Genomic DNA, 20,025 nt, shown 5'->3' with positions numbered 1-20,025 from the left:
TACTCGCACCTCACGCAACCAGCGTCACCAGGCTGAACTGCCTTACGCAGGAGCTCTCCCACCCTGCCTACCTACCTTAACCCACGTCGAACACCAAGCTTCCCTTTCCCATCCGAAGCTCGCACGATCAAACACCACTCAACACCCCCATCCTCGCACATTTTCGCAATTCCAAACTCGTCTACGACATCAGAAAATATTCGGACTCCACAGATTTCACATAACAACCTCCTGCAACACACGCCGGTGCCCCGCCCGAACCGTCAAGATGGTCCTCGAAGCGGTGATGGTCGTTGTCGACAACAGCGAAAGCAGTCGCAACGGTGATTACCAACCGACAAGATACGACTCGCAAGCGGACGCCGTCAACGTTATCTTCCAGACAATCACAAATGGAAACCCCGAGTCCTCGGTCGGCTTGATGAGCATGGGTGGCAAGGGCCCCGAGGTGTTGGTCACCCTCACGACAGATCAGGGCAAGATCCTGGATGGATTGCACCGCACGAAGACCAAGATCAAGGGAACATCACACCTTGCCACTGGCATTCAAGTTGCCGGCGTGAGTATAAACGCTGTCATCATTGCCATCGAGCCTTTTGCTAACGTTTCCATCAGCTTGCCCTTAAGCACCGTCAGAACAAGTCCCAACGACAACGGATAATCGTCTTCGTCTGCTCGCCCATCGAGGAGGAAGAGAAGAAGCTAGTTCAGCTGGCCAAGAAGATGAAGAAGGGCAATGTTTCGGTCGATTTCGTACTGTTCGGCGACCTGGACGACGACGACACGCAGAAGAAGCTGCAAGCGTTCAACGAGAGCGTTAAGGGTGGTGAGGGCTCCAACCTCGTCGTCATTCCCCCAAGCAGCAAGCTTCTTAGCGACCAGCTCATTTCGAGCCCGATCCTTCTCGGAGACAATGCTGGCGGAAGCGGTGGTGGCGGCGGCGGCGGTGGCAGCGGCATGGAGAGTGGCGGCGGAGGCGGCAACTTTGGCGAGTTCGACTTCGACCCTGCCATGGACCCGGAGCTGGCACTTGCGCTTCGCATGAGTATGGAGGACGAGAAGGCACGGCAGGAGAAGAAGGCCCGCGAGGAGGCCGAGTCCGGTCAGAAAGGATCTCTTGAGGACATCAAGGAGGAGGGCGAGGGTGCGCCTCTCCTCGGCAAGGATGGCGAGTCAAGCAGCAAGAAGGACAAGAAGGATGACGATTCGATGGACACTTCGTAAACAGATGTTCCGAATTGTCTCTAAGTCGTTCTTCGCCTGTTGATCACTACCTCGAGTATGTAAAATAGAATATTGGCTTGGTCCTAGAGGAACATGCTGCTCAATAGAAGGGCCTCTGACTCCTGCAAACGCCGTATCGCAATGAGCGTTACCCAACCCAAACGAAATCAGACTCCCATGAATCATCCTCTCCATCGCTGTGTCTATCATCCGTGGCGACGTTGCTCTGAACCTATCGATTATTGATCTCCCGGATGTATGATAACAATTTCCGTTCAAACATCTCGCAGCGGATTGGCATTTCGAGCTGATAGAACGGGTTCTTCATAACGTAATCGCTGTAAAGGTCGTATATCCTCCGAAGCGTTACGTCGATGTTGGTCTGAGTCGTATCGGTGAAGAGCAGGAACTTTGTGCCCGTCATGGTATTGAAGCACTGCAGCCTAAAGTTCTCCGTCTCCATGACCTCTAGTCCCGTTGGCGGCTCAGGCCGTGCTGGTATTCCGCCCGCCGCGGTCACGCTGGCCGCGGTTGCAGCGGCTGCAGCATCTTGCCGGCTCATCAGAGGGTTGAGCCGGGCGGTGATGGCATGGACGCTTTTGAACGTTGGGTAAGCATTTCCCCCTCGCTATGAACGGCTGAGGGCATTTATGTTCTCACCCGTGAAACGTTCCTGCCAACACAAGATAGTCATTTGTGGTCAGTTGGTTGAGGCCGCCCTCGTGAAATGTGCGGTTGTAGATCAGGCCTCCGGCCTATTTGTGGTCAGTTGGTTGAGGCCGCCCTCGTGAAATGTGCGGTTGTAGATCAGGCCTCCGGCCTTGTTGATCACGATGAGCGCAAATACGGTCCTGTCGCCGAGGTCAGTGAATGGCCTTCCTCACTTGGGGCCAGAGGGAGCTTACATAATTTCAGCAGTCGAACCAGCTCAAAGCTGATGACTCTTAGGAAGGGAAATATGGTAATGATCTGAGATTGTTCTCATCGATGCAATATCTGAAGCATGCACTCATACAGTCGCTCTCGATATCCCCATCTGGCCTCAGGTTAGCTTAGGAGATGTGGGTGAGGGAGCTGGTACTTCGTACCGGTCCTCTTGCCAGCCAGCCCAGCCCCAGACAGGTACCTTACCTTCCGCACACCTCACACTTTCCGCGCACACGAGTCCCCAGTCACTAAATCCACACCAAGCTCCCTGGATAAACGCCCCCCCGCGCTCCTGCTGGTGCCTGCGCTAGCCCCGAAGACAGTGGAAGGCGCGCTCAGTGGGACACATCCTCTTCTTTTTCCCCGACCTGGATCTTCCTGCCCTGGGCGACAAGGCAAGCACCAGGGGTGTGGTATTCCCAAGACATAGCACCCGCCTTTGGGAAATTCTCAGCCTCATCTACAACCCACCTTCTTCTCACCTCCAGCTTCCGCCGACAACGGCTGCTCATTACCACACACCCCCGCGAATCCATTCGTCTCATCCAAACCCCCCGCAATCAACGCGACATCAGGTCCTTCGGCAAAGGGCCGACCCTCTGGTTCCTGAATAGCGCGAACTTTTTGAACAGTTTCCCACTCTTCGAATCAACGACCACGAGTCGCAAATAATCAGAAAGATGTCGCATCACGCTCCCACCTCGCGCCCGAAGCCCCCTCCCCCGGGTAGCGAGGAGGCATCGTCCATCCTCAACCTCGGCGAATTCCAACACGTCGACACGCTCACATTGTCCGAAGCATCACTCGTCATCAACGCGCTCGTGACCAAGCGCAAGATGGATCGCAAGAACATTAACGAGACCGAGTACGTCCAATGCACAATGGCGACTTGCTCTTTGAGCGATGCCCTTCGTCGCCACTCTTCTTTGTGCCTTCTCAGACTGCTGACAATATCTTTTTTTTCTCTCTCTGTGTAGGATGTTGACACAGACTCTCAACTACCTGGATGCCTTCTCCCGATTCCGCCAGAAAGAGAACGTCGAGGCCGTCGAGCGACTGCTCTCCGCACACAAGCAGCTCGCCAAGTTTGAGCGTGCACAAATAGGTCCGCGCCCAATCCAATTCAATGGTTGACTTACCGGATTGGAAGTGATGGAAATGCTGACCGTTTTTGTTTCTTTAGGGTCGCTTTGCTGCGAAACGGCCGAAGAAGCCAAGACACTCATTCCGTCCCTACAAGACAAGATCTCCGACGATGATCTCCAAATACTCCTTGACGAGATCAGCAAGCTTCAAAGCAGATGACGGGCTTGACCTCCGGCATATTGCACCACAACCCGGCAAGAGGCAGAGGCCAGAAAGTTAGGGTATCAGGAGCTGGGCAGTCCCAATAAAGTCACCCTTGCTCCGTCGCTCATAACACTGTCCCGCGGTTGGGAATGAGGAAGTAAGCATGGCCAATGGTTTTAGGGCGAGAGGAGAGAAAATGGAATGGCTATGGAAGTACTTCCATGCAAGAAGCATATACTGCATGTTTGGCGTAAAACGGAAGGGGATCAGATTGTCTTTAAGTATGTGTTGAATACCAAATACCCATGAATTCGGCAAACGGGGTTTATATCCGTACTCCTCAGACAATGCAATTGTCTTCAAAGGTAGTTGTTTAAGGCGTTCACTGATCACTAACAGACCTAAGGTAGGCACTGGTCATAGTAGCAGGGTGATTTGAATTCTTCATTTTCTTCATTGAGGGGAGTAGAGATAACTATTAATAGGCCTAGCTATGATTGACCTTTTGATCTCAATCTCCAATCCCATTTCCATTTGTTGCATTTCCATTTGAACCATCCCAATTGTGCGTTGAATTTACTCTGACAAGAACCAGCAAGATCAGGCAATCGCGTGTCCGAAAAGCAAGCCTGGGTATCGTCAACGCCTGACAGAAGCCGAAAACCGAAAACCGAAACCATTTCCTTTCCTCTCCCCAGAACCAGAACCAAACCTCAAGATCTTAAGCAGAGTCGGCTAACTTGCTCTCAGGCAGCAGGATCCCACTTTGACCAACTAGTCACGTATCTGCCCTCAGAACGCTCATGTTCCGTGGCGTTCAGGGTACCGGTGAGGTAGCTGGGAGTGGTCTCCGCCACAGGGTAGAGTGAGCCACCGTCGGGGCGGTACGCTTTGTACTTCTGCAAGCCGCTACGACTGCTGTGGATCTCGACAACCTTTGGCAGACCAGGAGAAGCCAATTCAGCAATGGCTGCTTGCTGAGGGGGGCCATGGAGCTCAGGGGTGGCAGTACCCAGCCGAGACACATAGTCCGGGGTTGTCATGCGGGACGTGAAGTCGGGAGTGGAATTGGCCGTGCGATAGCCCACGTCGGGATTTGCCGTTGTGGTGCGAGACAAGAAGTCGGGGCTGGCTGTGGTAGCTCTGAAAGTGCCAGTTGACATCGCAGGAGAAGGAATCGGCGGCGGCGGCATCCGTATAGACATCGAATCGCGGGTGTCGGGACTGACCGGGTGATTCATCATGCGACTGACACTCATATTATTGACTCGGTTGAAGCGAGTTTGAGGCTCTTCGTAGCGTCCTGGTTAGTTGTCAGCTTCCTTCCTCTTAGACAATGGTGGATAGTAGAAAGCAGCTTACTTCCATAGGGGGAAAAGACCTCCTCAGGACAGAACGGATCGGTAGTCATGGCCGGCTGGCTGGTCTCGTCCTCTGAGCTGTGCTTGCGTCCGTCTTTGCCAATGGAGCTGATGGACTCTCGAGAAGCTCTGAGCTTCTTTCTCTGCTTGGTGCACAGAAAGTAGGCGGCGATGACCATACAGATTACCACCAAAGCAGAGACGGCGATGCCAGCCTGCGCAGCGACCGGGAGGTCATGTTGATCAGACTTGACCGCCAGGGCAGGAGCAGAAGCGTCGATGGCCTGGGTCTCGACAGGGACCGTTGGGGTGTAAGTGTGGGGAGAAACGAAGAACGGAGTTCCAGTGGAATCATCGGAGGCGATGGTAGAAGCTGGGGAACCACGATCGTCAGTGAGCCAAATACCTCCGGTTGCAGTCGGCTCGGGCGAGCTGAAGGTGGTAGTCGGATTGTCAGAGGAGGTCGAAGCCTGGACCTTCTTGTCAGTGGTAGTGGAGGACGCCTTCGACGAGGATGAGGTGGGAGAGACCAAGACCGGCGCGGCGACAGATGCAATGGTCTTCTGGGCCTGAAGCTCAGTCGCAGTCAAGTAAGGGTTGTACTCGTCTGGGCATCTGGTAGTCTCACAAGGGTTCACCTCGCAGCAACCCTCGAAGCCAGAGCAGGTGTAGTGGTCTGAACCGATCGGGCACACCTTCGCCGCTCTCGCGGGAATGAAGCCGCCCATGATGGCGGTTGACTATTTTCCTCCTCGAACAAATCAACCGGTATCGTGATAAGCAAAGAATATCTTTGACACAGTCAATGGGTCGATGAGTTGTGTGCCACCATCGAAACAGTGGTTGCGATGACGATGGTGATGGTAATGGCGAAGGATGAGGCAAAATGGAGGTGTGATAAATGAGCGACGTTGAGAAACTTTGGAGTAGGTAACAAAACGGAATTCCTCCAAAGTGAATCAGCGAAGGGGAGAAATGTCGCACTGCCAACTTTCAACGGGCAGTGGGTGGTTGGCGGTCTGTCACTTGGGATGGAAGGAAGGAAGGGACGGTTGTGTGACCGGCCTCACCTCGTGCCTGCCTTACCTTGCCTACCATGAGGTAGCTACCAACCTGCCTGCAACGTACCTTCCTCTTTTACCACACTGGCATACGTGCTCGGGTGACCCGGTGAATGTTGACCCTTTTCATGCAGTGCTTGAAGGCATTCAAATTCGGACTGACGATCCCGCCAAGGCAGCACTACAGTCCCCGACTTGCACTTACACGGAAATCTGAGTTGTCCACGTCTCAGACAGAGACGTTAAATAAACGCCATCTTGTACTACAGAACGATTCTGGCCCGTGAGTCTTTCATGGCTCTGCCCGCCGCGTTCGGGGAACGACTGCGTTGGTGTTTGCTCGCGGATGAGTGCTTCGCTAGGTCGGGGTTGAATGTCGCCTCTCGCGAAAAGACGCAAGGGCCAGAATCACCAGACGACGGAAACGGAACAGCAACGTCGCACAAGCCCAAATGCCAAATGCATCAGACCCGTTGCTTCTGCCACCGCGTCACGGTCCGAGACAGTGGCCGACATAAACGGGTGGCCCCTAGCCGACGGGAAAGGCTCAGATGCGCGGCTAGATCTCAATCAAGGACGGTTGCAATGGAGAAATCGTGTCACCGCTCGATGGGTGGGCAACGCTCAAAAGCTTTGAATCATAAACCAGCCAAACCAACTCCATCTATTAATGCCACCACACCAGCTAAACCTATTGCACGCCATCGACACACCAGGTAGTCAGACTGCCACGCCTGTGTGGGTATTTCAAAACATTGGGAAGAACTCTTTGCTCGCCAGTCCGGTTACGTTTTATACGGTATCGCTTACAACTTCTCCAACAGAAGCTTGCTGCCAAGGTTGCCCACGGGCTTGTCTGCCTTCTTGGCACCCTTCTTGCCCTTCTTTGCGCCCTTCTCGCCCTTCTCGCTATCCTTCTGGGCCCTGGCCTCCTTGGCCTCCTTCTGCTCGGCCGTCTCTTCAGTGGCGGCCTTCTGCAGGTCTTTCTTGTGCTTCTTGAGCGTCTTCTTCAGCTCAGCAGCATGGCTAAAGTCCTCGGCTTCCAACATGTTGAGAACGACAAAGGAACTTGGGCCCGTGGCCCAGTCCACAATGTAGTCCTTGATGATCGGGTACAGAATATCGGCGAACTTCAATGGCGGCTCAACGGGCTCGACCTTGCCGGTCTCCTTGTTGAACTTGCCTCCTGCAATAAGCGTCTTGATCAACCGGCCTCCAAATGCTGTCCGCGAGACATGGACAGGGGTAGGGACACCTTCCACCTCCATGGGCTCCGCGCTGGGGTCGCCCTCAGCGACCGCTGCTACGGCCTCAAGAGCTGCCGTTTTGTCACCCTCCGCAGAGAGCAGCACATCCGCAACCAGCTGGCAACCAAAGGGGTCTGCGACCAAAACCGGTGCAGCCTCGACAACGGCAGTGATGAGTGCAGGTGACATAACAGCAATCAACTCTTTCCTTCTTATTTCGGCGTCCTTCTTACTAGTGGTCTGGCGAATTGCATGAACCTCCTTGAGAATCGCAAGGTCGTCGCTCATGTTATCGGAGAAGAGAGCGCGGGTCTGGCCCTCCAGCAGATACAGAAGTGTGGCCTTCGCAAAGGGATTTGATATAGAAACAACGATGTTGTCTGTCGCCTTCTCCTTGTCGTCGCCAATCAGCTCGGGGAAGATGGCCTTTGATGACATCTTCGTGTCGTCAATGACATCGAAAGCGGTGAGGATCACAATGTGAGCGTTGGGGTCACCCGACATCAGCACGAAGTTGTCCTTGTATGCCTTGAGCAAGTTTCTGCGGTCCTTGGAGGAACCGTGGGCCAGAAGCAGAGCGACCAAACGGGATCCAGAGCGGGTGAAGGCCATGTTCTTCAGCAAATCACCCTCCTCGTCGTCCTTGATCATTTCAACAAACAGATTGAAGTTTTCCGTGCCGGGCTCGACATTGAGGAAGTACTGCAGCATGGCGTCGTGAAGCATCGTGAAACCGGTCATCTTCTTCTGAACCAGCGAGTTGATCATATCATTGAGACTCTTAAGGATGTAGGCCTTTTTGCTGGGGTTCTGCTCGAGGATAGTCGCGAGGTCGGAAGTCGGCTTCTCGTCCTTGCTGCGCTCGAGGAGGGCAAACTCGGGTCCGTACCATTCTCTCAGAAGGATAGCCTTCTGCTCCTTCGTCGCGATTTGTCTGTAGATGTCGTCCAAGATCCATGAAGCCTCGGGGTGGTTGATCAACTTCCGCACCTTGCCGTAAAACTCGGGAATGATGAGATCCTTGATCTCGCCGTCGGCCTGCACCACCATCTTGGCGATGAGGAACTTGGCATACCGACTCTCGGCAAGCTGGGTATAGGTGCCCTGCAGCTCGCGGGTGATTTGTTTCCGTTGGGTGGCCGTGGCGTACTTGAGGGCGGTCTGGACAGCGCGCGTGGCGTCGTGCTTGAGAACGAATTCCTTGACGCGGCCGGTGATGATGGTGAAGAGCTCGTCGACTAGCTGCTTCCGCTCCTCGGACGGAACGTGGGACTTCCTCCGCAACCTCTCCCAGATCTTCTTGGTTCGGGCGAGTTCGTCGGCGAGGGGCTTGGCCATCTTGCGCTCCAGGGCGAGCTTCTTCTGGATGGCATGGGACTCTCTCGAGTTTTGGCCTGTTGTAAATCCCACAGTCAGCACAATCGCAAGCTTGCGCCAGTCAGGCAATGCATCGCCTAGGTCCCTTACCTCTCTCAAAGTTCTTGTTCTTGTCGGCGCCATTGGCGCCATCCTTCTTGCCCTTGGCCTGAGCCTGTTGGGCACGATCGCGAGGGGTGAGCTGGACACCGCCGTCGTCCGAGTCCTCAGAGTCATCCTCGAAACTTCCCTCATCGTCTTCCTCGGGGCTCTCGACGGGTTGGGCCTTCTTCTTCGACTCGACCTTGGCCTTCTTGTTGAATTTGCCGTCGGCAGCACCCTTACCAGCGGCAGGGGCACTCTTTCTCTTGACGCCGGTGGAAGCCATTGTGTGGAATTGGCTGGCTGTTGTGGTTGTGGTGGACAGCCGGAATATCGATCGCAAAGTGTGAACGTTTTCTCGGCGTACAAAGAAAGCAGAGTGACTGGACCGCACGGGTGGGAACTTACAGCGGTCGCAATTGCTTAGGGAATTTCTGAAATTTTTATTTGAATTGCCGGGCGGTCAGAATCACGCTAAGCTGGATTCAATTCACCACCCCACCACTGTGCATGTACGTACCTCTCTGCCATCAACGGCCATCTTTGAGCCGCCAGCTACATCTTCAACGGCGTCTTGTAGTAACAAACCAGCAACCAGCGCATTGCCCCAAGCTCCCAGAACGCGCCTAGAAGATATAGACACTCAGAATGGGGCGCGAGGAACAAGTCGAGGAGCGTGAGGTGCTCGAATCCATCTTCCCAGATGAGATCACCGGTACGATTACCCCACCATGCCACCTTGAGCCAGCCCATCCACTAAACCCCGGATCACAGATATCTCAGAGACAGAGTTCAGAATACAAATCGCCCTAGACATCCCCGGCGAAGAGGAGGACCCGCCAACAATGTTCCTCCAGGTCCGATACCCAGACGCATACCCCGACGAGCCACCCACCCTCGACCTGCAATCCGTGCGTGATGCCGCGCCCTACGAGTGGTTCAGCGTGGCGGAGGACAAGGAGCGGCTCCTCCAAGGTCTCGAGGAGACGATTCAGGAGAACCTAGGCATGGCTATGGTATTCTCTCTCGTATCGGCGCTGAAGGAGGCAGCAGAGATGCTCGTCGAGGAGCGCAAGCAAGAGAAGGAGAAGGAGAAGGAAGAGCGGGCCGCTGCCGCCGAGCGCGAGGAGAACAAGAAGTTCCACGGAACACCCGTGACGCCCGAGACGTTCCTCAAGTGGCGCGACGATTTCATCAAGGAGATGAAGGAGTTGAAGGAGAAGGAAGAGGAGGAGCGCCTCGCCGAGTTGAAGAAGGCCAAGGTCAAGGAACCGGTCAAGCTGACGGGCAGACAACTATGGGAGCGTGGCCTCGCTGGCAAGGCTGACTTTGATGACGAGGAAGAAGGGGGCCTGGCGGAGGGTGTCGAGAAGCTCAAGGTTGAGGCGGTATAGCACCCGTCATGAAGGGGAAAAACAAATTCAGTGCATTCACTCGGCGTTTTTTTTTTTGGAAAGGGGCAATCGAAGAAGAAAATGGTTGCGGTTGTGGCTCTCGAACCTCATCTATACATGCCTCGATGAACGACCCCTCTTGCGGAGAAAGAGGGACTCATGACTTTTGACAACTTTTCCAAGTACCAAACTCCAAACTCCCAAGTGCCCAGTCGATGAAGAAAAATCCCAAGTGTTCATAACGTTTGTCATCAACGTTGTTGTCTTATATGAAGGTGCCAAACCATGCCATGCCGCCATTTACTCTTCCATCGCCTCGCCATCATCACTGCCGGCATCTTCCCAGCCATCGTCATACTCCTCATCCTCTGCGCCAGCCGGGGGCTCGCCGAGCTCCTTATTGATAGAGGCAAACAGCTCCTTGGCGTGCTCGCCCAGCCTCTCGTCCTCGTACTCCTGAGCCTCGTACAGCTTCAAGCAGCGCATCAACCACCGCCGGGCCGTGTCCCACGTAACCTTCCAGTCCTCCTCGTCCTCGCCCAGCTTGGCCGCCTCGCCCTTGGCCTTGACCTTCTCGCCGGCAATAAACAGAGCCCAGCCGCCGAGATACCACGCCTCGACACTCTGGTCATCATCGCCGACAAGCCTCTCGAGAACCTCGATCGCCTCCTGCTCCATCTCCACCTCGAGTAGCAGCCGCACCAGGCTGATGCGCGTAGGGAACGCCGGCACATTGGGATCCAGCGGCGGCAAGTCGACCCACAGCTCCAGACTCCTCGTCAGCGCTGCCCTGGCCTCGTCAATCTTCTCCTGCGATATCCGCACGTTGGCCACCGTCTGCCACGTCTCGGCCGAGTCGGGCGCGACCAGCCCTGCCTCGGTGACGAGCGCCTCGCACCTCTGCTCCGCATCCGCCTCCCACGACAGGTCCGTCATGTACACCTCGGCCACGGCGCACAGCGTCCCGCCCAGCTTCTGCTTCTTCTCCTCGAGCGCCGTCCCCTGCTCGGCGCTGCGCTTCTCGTCGCCGACGTCCACGAGCGCCTGGATCTGGCCCCGTAGCGACTGCGCGCCTTTGTCGAACCAGTTGACGCTATCCTGCCCTCCCTCCTCGCTGAGCTGCGCGAGCCAGAGAAACTTTTCCGGCCCGCCGCCTATGCGCTCGTCGAGGGCGCCTTCGGGATCCAGCTCGACGGCGCGCAAGAAGTACGCCCTCGCCTCGTCGACCTCGCCCATCTCGATGCTGATTTGGCCCAGAAGGTTCAACGCCGCCAGCTCATAGTCGCCCCCTGCACCTGTGACATCGAGGGCTTCCTTACCAGCTGAGAAGGCGCTCTCCAAGTCTCCTTCTGTCAGTTTTGTGGCGGCTTCGACCAGCTTGTGAGCCGCGTTGGCGGGCTTCTTTTGTGTCCTCTTTTTTGACTTTTTGTTGGGGCGAGTTGGCGCCATTTTGTTATGAGAATTCGTTGTTTAGGCGAACAGGTATCCGATGATTCTTGACTGGAGATTTATGAAATTTTCATGTATTCGTTGTCAGGAATCTAATTGATTGATATGAGTGAGGAATGAGCTGCACCCATGAGGCAAGGCAGAGTCGCAATGGTGGGTTCAAACTGGACCAGTCGAAAAAAATTCTTATCGCATCGTTGTGATCTTATCGATAACGCCACGACGATGGCGGGGTTATTCGATACCGAAAACCTCTCACTCACCGATCCTCACCGACCTTCACCGGCCCGCTATAGTCGGGTGGTGGTGAAAAAATTAGGTCTACCTTTTCCACCTGAATTATGGTATTCTTGATTGTCAGACTGGGATCAACGTCAATCTTAGTGGGTTAGTAAATCACTGAAGTTTACGTGGTGTACCTGTAATAGACCATCGCAGTCCGGTGTACCCGAGACCGAGAAGAAGGCCGACTGTTCCGTACCGTAGCAGCCCAGCCGAATCGAGCTGGATGGTTTACGGCAACTCTGAAAGTATGGCTCCGTGGGACCGTGATAAACTACGAGCAAGTGAAAAGAATAATCGTTCATTAAGATATTGATCTGGGACTGAGCAACCTGGGAGAGGAAGTGTCATAGCTAGATATAATTCCTGACCCCGCCATCGTCCATAAAATAACGAGATCCTCGATGATAAGAATGGCAGGCCGCCCATCAGATACCAGCCTGGCCCAGTTTTTAAGACGCCGTCGCTAATAATCACCAAGGACAATTGTACCAACCGTACTCCGTTCCCGACCATATCCCGCTCCGCTTGCTCAGAGGAATTAGCCCCTCTTGTGGATTTATACATCGTGTACAATGAGACTCATTAGCCACCTTGAGATGGCATCAAGTGACCTAGCTAGAATGAAATAGAAAGAAAGAAAAGGAAAGTGCGCATTGGTAAAGTGGCAACCTGCACTACTGACCTCTGCCTCCCGCCGACGAGCTCCTGCTGGAAGGCCCTCGTTCGTCGACGAGCTCGGCAGAAGTGCCTAGTAAATCGACATGCTGATCGGAGCCAGGGTCGACTCTGCTAATGCTGTGCTGCGCGACTACCCCATAGCTGGTTGGCCGCTCGGTGCTTGGCGTTCTACGGATGTTGAATTCTTCCAGGGATGAACCGTTGGAAGAAAGTCGTTTTTGATGAGATTCTGTCCGCTCGAAGGGAAGTCGCCCCGGGTTTGGAGACGACGTAAGGCTACCATGTGCCGTTGTGCTCCCTGAAGGCTCGCCATTTAATGGCCCAGCAGGCGACGTTGGTGGTATAAGGTTGAACGATGGAGCTGGGGAATGCCCCCGACCCATGCCAGAATCCCTCTTTGAGCTTTTCCGAGGTATTTCGGGTATGTCCGACTCCGTGGATTGGCGCCTGTGTTTCTGTGAGGCTGATCTGCTTGCCTTGGAAGGGACCCGACTGGGCAGCTTGAAGCTGCCAGAACTCGCGATGCCTGGCAAGGTTGGGGGTGCATCAGACACTTTCTGTATTCCGATTTCTTCGATTTCCGATTCGACCGAGATGACCGAAACACCATCATCATTGAGCAGGTTCTCCGAGTTCTCTGCATTCTCGGGGTGTTTCCGTGCCGCTTTGTTCTTCGGTTCATCGTCATCCGATTCAATGGGCCCGTTTCTCAAAACACCCATGGCCACCGGTATTCCCTCTGGTGGGGGCTCGGCGTCGTACTCTGCGTCGGCGGCTGCACGCATAGCCGGTGGCATTCGCGAGCTTCGCACAACTTCGAATCCTTTGCCCTTCTCCTTTGTTTTGCCCCCAAACATGTTGCGGAACCATCCTGCAGCAGTAGCCATTGGTTTGGTCGGGTCGGCCGGGCCAGTTCTCAGTTTACGGCCGATGCCCTCCGAGTTGAGAGCGGGTCCTCGAACGCCGTAGTAGAAGTCCACCTCTCTCGTTGAGTAATCTGCTCTCGGAGTCAAGTTGATGGCTTGAGGGGCGGGTGTTGGGCCCCTTGACAGTTGTGCTTCCAAGTCTGCTGTAGCGTCGCCGAGGTGTGCTCCCCCCTGGCTGTAACGTCGAGAGTCTGCGACGGAGGCCCTGTGAGGAAGGGACGTGGATGATCCATTGAGAGTGTCGCCACGCCGTCGTGGAGGTCGATAGTAAGGATCGGCAGATTCGACGGTGACAGCAGCGGGAGGTCGTGTGGCTGCAGCAGGTGACGGCAAGAAAGAGAATGTGCTAACTTCGCCTGGCGTTGTCGGCGTAAAGTTGCTACCACTATCGAAGTTGCGAGCTTGACCGGTATACGGGTCGATGCTGTCTAATGCGGAAGAACTCCGTTGCTGGCTTCTGAGGAGGAAGCCACTTCCCGCCGACTCGCTTCTCAATCTGCCACCCCGCATGACGTATCCAGTCTTTGAGTTTTCGTCAGCGTCGAGCATGCCTGTCGTCGACAGTTGGCTAGCTCTTGAAGGGCCATTTTCCCTTCGAGAGGTACGACGTTGCAATTGTCGCATGCCGAATATCTTTGATAACCCGCCCCGCTGCAGACCCCGTGTATCGTCTCCTCCAGCCCCCATTAGCCTTGCAGTCACCTCTATGATTGTTTGCAGTGCATTGAGGAAGAATCCCAGAACAAGCACACAGGCGTGAATAAGGAGGATGGTGTAGCCGATCCATCCTTTAGGACCCTCCGTAACGCCCATTTGCGGTACGAACGCGACCATGAGCATGACGGTGGTGAACCGCAAGGCAGAAAAGAGCGTGTGGTAGGCGTTCATAGATGTCGGAGACTGGAAAGGTCTGAAGGCGTGAAGGGTCAAGAGGTGAACGACTTCACAAATGGCAAGTAGAACGATTTGTGCAATGCCAACAGGCTGCACGGCGCCGATCGCAATGCCGCGTATGAAGGTGAGCGTGACAGGAATAAGCGCAAATGCTGCTGCCTCGTCCGAGTAGGTGTTGTAAAGGGGCCCATAAAGCAGTACCGTCGGCAGGTCATCGAATAAGACGGCTCGGGGCCGAGTCCTGAAGATCAGATAAAGGAGCCATGCGGCAAAGCATACCAACATGAGAAGGGTGATGACAGCTAGAGCAACAGCAAACTCGCGCGACTGACTGGCAACCACTAGTTGAAATGTCGACAGTGCCACAATGGGCAGCAGAAGGTAGTTGAAAACTACACGCACGACATTACCCACAGAAAACGGGATATTCTTAGCACGGAGGTCCTCTTCGGGGGTGTCGCTGATGAAACGGAGCACCCATCGGAAGAAGAAGCCGATTTGAATGAGAACGAAAAGGGCCGCAACGATGACGCAGACCCAGACCATGGTTCCCGCCCAAATATCTTCGACATCGGTCATACCCACCATCTGTGCATACTGGTGCAGTCCATAGGTGCCATTGGTCACGTAAATGCCGTCTTGAATCGATTGCCAGCCTGGGGACTTGCTCACGAAGCTCTCGTTGAACATCAGGGCGGACCAACCCACCTGGCTGACCACCGGTTGGTAAAATCCTGGATAGTTGAGAGTAAGCCCTCCGGTAAGAGCCACGAATTGGATGTACTGAAGGCAGTCTCCAAATCCCGGGGTCACCAGGCGCAATAGATCAGCATCTCGTCCGTAATTTGTCGTCCAGTGAAATATATCTGTCGAACCCCACGGGCTGAATACGGAGGCGAACATGGTCGCAAATCCTACGAAGAGCAGAACAACAAGCGGCAGATAACGCAGAAGATCGCGTATGCTCCCAAGATCCGGAGTTACAGTGGCGGAGGCACACGCGATATGTTTGGCAGAGTCGTCACCGTAGATGACTTGCAATGTCGCAGCTAGGGAAGTAAAGGCATATGATGAATCCATTTTTGCCGTGATGTTGACGGAGGGCAAGTTCCCGTACGGGTAGGTACTTGAGGATGTCAGTTGAATTGCGACACAACTGCCCTGGTCGAAAGGATACTTACATAGCCGTGTCATTGAAGACAGGGGAAAGAGGACACGATCCATTGACCAGGCTGTAGTTGCAGAAACTAGAGACGTTGCTGAATGGCTCATAAGTCAAGAAATTGATCTTGCTGGCAAGAGTTGTGACCTTGTTCCCTTCCCTCGTGTAGTCGAGGATTTTGCCATCCGTGTGGGTAGGATCGTTCCAGAGCGGATCGCCTTTAGCAGGCAAATCCACCTTGTAAAGAGAGCCAGACACATTGCCCCATACGATGATTTGAAGAAGGTGATCCGGGTTCTCGGTGTCGAAGCGAGCGTCTACGTATACGGGACTCCATTGCAGCGGCAAGGGATTGAAGTTTCGGTAGCTGTCGGGCAGGCAGTTGTCGAAAGGGATCAGAACTGCGGAGGCAGGCCTTATCAGCAGGCAGGCGAGAAAGATGGTGAGCAGCGCGCCGAAGGAGTCCACGATAGATCTACGGATTCGAGATGGCAGTGGCGATAGTCGGCGACCATGGCTTCTATCCATCGTGAGCGAGTGTGATGAAGGATATTGGGATCCTTGAGGAGGCGAGCGAGGATTCTGCCTCGACAGCGAATGTGAAGACTTGACGAGTTGGAATGACGGCGAAGGAACGCGCTTTCCACGTCCAGGGTGGACTATCACTGCATGTCTTGGAACGCTCTCAGGATGGGGTAGGTCTTGTGGAGGAGCAGATGGAGGCATTCGCATGTTTCGGACAGGCGTCCCGCCTGGCGTGTAGTCGAACGCTGCTACAGAGGCAAGCGGGACGGATGAAGCGGCGCGGGGTGAACGAAAGACGCACTGAGGCAAAGAAGAGAAAGACGGGAGTGGTGTGCTAAAATCCCGGCATCTTGGGGGCACTGCAGCGGTCGCCTCGTATCGTATTGTGGCCGTGATTTCGTTCCTCGATTCGTTGGGCGCGATACCGTGATCTCAAGCTTGCTGTTCTTTTGTCAAATTGTTTTCCTTCCAGTATCCGTACGATTTGGCTTCTAGCCGATGATGTGTTTGTCGCGTGGTAGGTTGGCCTGTGCTATGGAAGAATGAAAAATTCAAGGAGGGGAGAGGGAGGAATGTTGGCTGAGTGGGTGTGTCTCTGTCTGACTGAGCGACGTGTGTGGTGGTGGTGTCGGTGGTGTCGGCGGTGCAGGTGCAGGCAGGAAAGACGGGATGTTGTTGCGCGGGAGAGCAGCTCAATGGAAGGAAGAGTTGGAGTGAGCCGGGGGAGCAAGTACTTTGGAAGAGCACTCCGAAGGTACGGGTACCAGGGATCCTTCTCTACCTAGTTTCTCGTCCTTCTTTTGCGCAAAGTGACTTTGGAGAATGTACCTCGCAGACCCCCTGTCCATGCCCGTTCAAGCCCATACCCCCGTCAAGGTGAGCCTGTGAGGTGCAGATCGGTCGACCAGCTCAGCACAAGACAGCAGAATTGGCCCAGCTCTTGGTTCAATTTGGGGGACTTTGCGCCCGAGGTGGGATGCAGGTAAAAGAGCTGACCTGAGGTGCGACACGGAAACGACTCTACTGCAAGATGGATGTGGCTGAGCATTCTCACTTCATGTTCTCGGGTCTTGTGTCCGCACGTTTACTCGCCCTTGGTACCCCTTGTCGCTCTGCCGCCCTCCCGTGCCACGGACAGCTCACACATTGTATGTAAGACGATGGATGGAATGAGTCCAGTGGAGCTTCACTTCGCCTTCGGTTCTCGGTGCTGTCGGCCATTGAGAACTCATCAGTGCGCTGGCCAAGTGCTGGGAGCAGCCCAGTTGCCCAGCACCGTCCAGGGCGAGGCCGCAAGAGAGAGACGTGAAGGGATAGGATTAGGTAGGAGGTTCGAACTCCAAAGTACATTTTCCAATGTATTCGTATGATAGGAGAGAAGGTACTTGCTCCGATGTACCTTTCCTTTCCTTTCCTTTCCTCACAGCATCTGCTTACCTTAAGGTAGGTTAGGTACCCACGTACCTAGGTAGGTAGGTCGGTCCCAGGGGGCAATTTTCTGGGTGCCTGCTCACTGGGTTCCGTTTCCTTCTCAGGTTCCTGCCCTTCCACTCCCCATCAATCCATCCATCCGCATCATTCTTCCCCCCAAAAAGCCACAAATCCAAGGGGTCCCCGGGCGCATTCAAAGTTGCCGGTTGGCTGCCCGTTGGACACCCCCCTCAGCCAGGCCATGGATGTTCAGTTCCCCACTCAGTAAGGCGCAGCCGAGCCCCGTCCCTGCCAGCCTAGGCCCATCTCAACCCATTTCAATTCAGGTCAGGTCAGCCAAAAGTGGGAGCGACCTGAGAAAATTGGTTACCTTATTACGGAACACACACTCTCAGTCTCTCGGTCTCTGGGCCCTCGATATCCTGTACTTCTGTCTGCCCAGTACATGTCGCAACGAGCCCACCTGACCATTTGCTCAATTCGTCTCGTCGCCCAGCCGACTCACTAACAAGGCCCAGACATGACTTGTCCACTCGTTACCTAGTCTTCGCTTCGCCGCTATGAATACCCTGGACCCCTTCTTTTCTCTTGGGGCTACGAACACCTAAAGTGGCCTCACGCAGGGGCACTGTCAAGATTGTCCAACTACGAACCATGCGAATACACCATCTACCTGTGTCGCTCTTCAGCGCAAACCTCGCTCGAACCTAGGCTCGTCCAAAGCAGACAGACGACGGGGACCGGTACATAAGGTAAGACAAGGGCGAGGGGAAGAAGGTTTCCCAATGGCAGTGCTTGTCTAGCGCCCGGCCTGAAACCCAAGACTGCCACCCTATGACGTGCCGATGGAATTCCGCAAAGCCAGCTCACCTCGATCCATTTCAACGCCAACAGCTGGCGTGAGACCTTGTCTCTGACTTGGATGTGGCTAATGCCATCCGTCGCGGACCTAATGGGGCCAAATAACACGCCAAACTTGATGCAATCTAGGTATTTTGTAGGTATTACTGGCGTCGTGGCATGTCAAGTAAGGCATCGTCTTCCGCTTAATCATCAAAACCACTTCTGCTAATCATCAAGTGGCCCAGCAGTATCACAACGCTCAGTGAGCTCGTGCAGAGCAGGGAGACCAGAGTAGTACAAGGACAAGGACAAGCACAGCCCAAGCACGCTTCAGGCCTGAGATGGCAGTTCAATATGGCAGTTCAATCGCATCTGTGACTTGCATACGGGCATCTCCAGTCCCCGTGCTTGCAGCGCCCAGCATACGCAGTACACCAGTTCGCCTGTCTTTCTCTTTTCTAGCGGACTCTGTCGTAACTTCACTACATCCAGAATGGCACCCTTCTATGCGTATCCGTATAATGCTACAGTACCTTGCGGTAACAAGCACACGGCACGCCTGGCCGACAAATTTCTGCCCTTGTCCTCGTCTCCCCTTCCGGTTACCGACACACTATGTATTCGCCTTCGGGAAACAATTTGGACGGAGATGAAGAGAGTCGTGCATGGGCCAAGTGGCCAGGATCATCAACTGAACATGACTGTGGCAGGACAGAACTACGACTTCAGACGAAACCTAGACCACCGATTGATACAGTACCCGTCTAGTTATCTTCGTCTGTGCAATATGCTGGCAATCATCTAGCTAGACTCTGCGTGCTACCTAGTAAACGAGCGTCAATACTAGCATCATCGTCACAATTCGCCATGGAGGGAGATGCAAAACCAAGAAAGGCACCGGATCGAGATCCCAATGAACTCGGCAGACCCAGTTTCCCAGACACTGAGCAAATTGCCTAGGCACATGCATCGCAGAGGATCGTCCATCCCGCGGCACCGTGTGCGACGCTCCAATCCCAGCAGAGGGCTTCTCCAGCGTCCACGGCCAGGGATACCTGTCGATGTTGTTGCTGGCTGAGCCACAGAAACCCGAGCTACTACAGAGCACAAGTGCTCGAACAGCAAGAAAAACCTGCCAGCATGGACCAGCATTTAATCATAATTGACGGGTTCTCCATGTATAGCATCTGGCTGCTATACCCCCAATTGCACAACTCGACACTCCAGTCACACAACACATCCTTGGCCATAGCCATCGTATCTATACTCGTGCAAGCTCTCGAGACATCATCGTCCGTCTCTTCATAAAGAAAACCGACTCAAATTGCAGTGTAATATGAGACCTCAGACTCAATGCGCTGCCAATCAAGTCACTCACTGCCTAAAGGCTAGAATGATCACCTCGAAACTGGGAACAAGCCAACACCGCGATTATCTAGGTACACAGAACCTAACCGACTGACTTTGCCAACCTTGCCGTGCTTGCGTAAGTATCTCAAGCAAACGTACGTCAAACTTTGGTAGTGAAACATCGAGTCTCTTCGTCAAAACCCGTCATCCGTCAACTGCGATCACTCGCTAGTCAACCAACCCAATCATACCGCCTTTCCCTCCACCACCCGCGGCGATAACAAATAGGAATCAGATTCCTTCGCGTCCCTAATACGAACTTCTGCACAAGCCGGTCTCCATATGTCTCGCTTACTTCTGTTGTAGCTATTTTCGGCAACTTTTGATGTTTTGGCTCCAGCCAACGACCTGGAGGCTCTTTTCCCGGCATGGTATGCATAATTTCGCACCGCTGATTTGAGGGCCATCACGCTGTCCGACCGACGTTCTTCAACCCCACTTGCCCCCGTTGTTGCCGCCA

General features: G+C 54.3%; 8 protein-coding genes across 8 annotated transcripts; 3 read left to right on the top strand and 5 right to left on the bottom strand.

The window, feature by feature from the left end:
- Positions 1-268: 268 nt before the first annotated feature.
- On the top strand, positions 269-1,224 carry HER10_EVM0013327 (von Willebrand factor type A domain-containing protein; the record flags this gene model as incomplete). The annotated part of the gene is made up of 2 exons (XM_035482689.1): positions 269-559; positions 616-1,224. 2 exons carry the CDS (start codon positions 269-271, stop codon positions 1,222-1,224), a joined length of 900 nt encoding a protein of 299 aa, XP_035331109.1.
- Positions 1,225-1,456: 232 nt separating this feature from the next.
- HER10_EVM0008994 (sybindin-like family protein) lies at positions 1,457-1,786 on the bottom strand (the record flags this gene model as incomplete). Its single annotated transcript, XM_035478499.1, has 1 exon — positions 1,457-1,786. One exon carries the CDS (start codon positions 1,784-1,786, stop codon positions 1,457-1,459), a length of 330 nt encoding a protein of 109 aa, XP_035330875.1.
- A 768-nt stretch (positions 1,787-2,554) lies between these two features.
- On the top strand, positions 2,555-3,748 carry HER10_EVM0005207 (RNA polymerase Rpb4). The gene is made up of 3 exons (XM_035474829.1): positions 2,555-3,016; positions 3,129-3,256; positions 3,335-3,748. Exons 1-3 carry the CDS (start codon positions 2,832-2,834, stop codon positions 3,454-3,456), a joined length of 435 nt encoding a protein of 144 aa, XP_035330648.1. The 5' UTR covers positions 2,555-2,831; the 3' UTR covers positions 3,457-3,748.
- Positions 3,749-4,187: 439 nt separating this feature from the next.
- HER10_EVM0002381 (uncharacterized protein) lies at positions 4,188-6,194 on the bottom strand (the record flags this gene model as incomplete). The annotated part of the gene is made up of 2 exons (XM_035472096.1): positions 4,804-6,194; positions 4,188-4,744 (listed from the first exon to the last, which is right to left on the bottom strand). Exons 1-2 carry the CDS (start codon positions 5,528-5,530, stop codon positions 4,188-4,190), a joined length of 1,284 nt encoding a protein of 427 aa, XP_035330482.1. The 5' UTR covers positions 5,531-6,194.
- A 409-nt stretch (positions 6,195-6,603) lies between these two features.
- Positions 6,604-8,953, bottom strand: HER10_EVM0006898 (CPL domain-containing protein). The gene is made up of 2 exons (XM_035476471.1): positions 8,578-8,953; positions 6,604-8,504 (listed from the first exon to the last, which is right to left on the bottom strand). Exons 1-2 carry the CDS (start codon positions 8,852-8,854, stop codon positions 6,670-6,672), a joined length of 2,112 nt encoding a protein of 703 aa, XP_035330753.1. The 5' UTR covers positions 8,855-8,953; the 3' UTR covers positions 6,604-6,669.
- A 156-nt stretch (positions 8,954-9,109) lies between these two features.
- HER10_EVM0012700 (RWD repeat domain-containing protein) lies at positions 9,110-10,031 on the top strand. Its single transcript, XM_035482088.1, has 2 exons — positions 9,110-9,283; positions 9,343-10,031. Exons 1-2 carry the CDS (start codon positions 9,217-9,219, stop codon positions 9,960-9,962), a joined length of 687 nt encoding a protein of 228 aa, XP_035331074.1. The 5' UTR covers positions 9,110-9,216; the 3' UTR covers positions 9,963-10,031.
- A 231-nt stretch (positions 10,032-10,262) lies between these two features.
- On the bottom strand, positions 10,263-11,411 carry HER10_EVM0010419 (TPR domain-containing protein; the record flags this gene model as incomplete). The annotated part of the gene is made up of 1 exon (XM_035479879.1): positions 10,263-11,411. The coding sequence occupies one exon, from the start codon at positions 11,409-11,411 to the stop codon at positions 10,263-10,265; it is 1,149 nt and encodes a 382-aa protein (XP_035330944.1).
- A 618-nt stretch (positions 11,412-12,029) lies between these two features.
- On the bottom strand, positions 12,030-16,556 carry HER10_EVM0004284 (uncharacterized protein). The gene is made up of 2 exons (XM_035473934.1): positions 15,376-16,556; positions 12,030-15,320 (listed from the first exon to the last, which is right to left on the bottom strand). The coding sequence occupies exons 1-2, from the start codon at positions 16,086-16,088 to the stop codon at positions 12,371-12,373; spliced, it is 3,663 nt and encodes a 1,220-aa protein (XP_035330596.1). The 5' UTR covers positions 16,089-16,556; the 3' UTR covers positions 12,030-12,370.
- Positions 16,557-20,025: the final 3,469 nt, after the last annotated feature.

This window comes from Colletotrichum scovillei (genome assembly GCF_011075155.1).
Source record: "Colletotrichum scovillei strain TJNH1 chromosome Unknown Contig00008, whole genome shotgun sequence".
Taxonomy (NCBI): Eukaryota; Fungi; Ascomycota; class Sordariomycetes; order Glomerellales; family Glomerellaceae; genus Colletotrichum; species Colletotrichum scovillei.
Note: the sequence above shows the minus strand (reverse complement) of the source record. Positions and strands in the feature narration are given on the sequence as shown.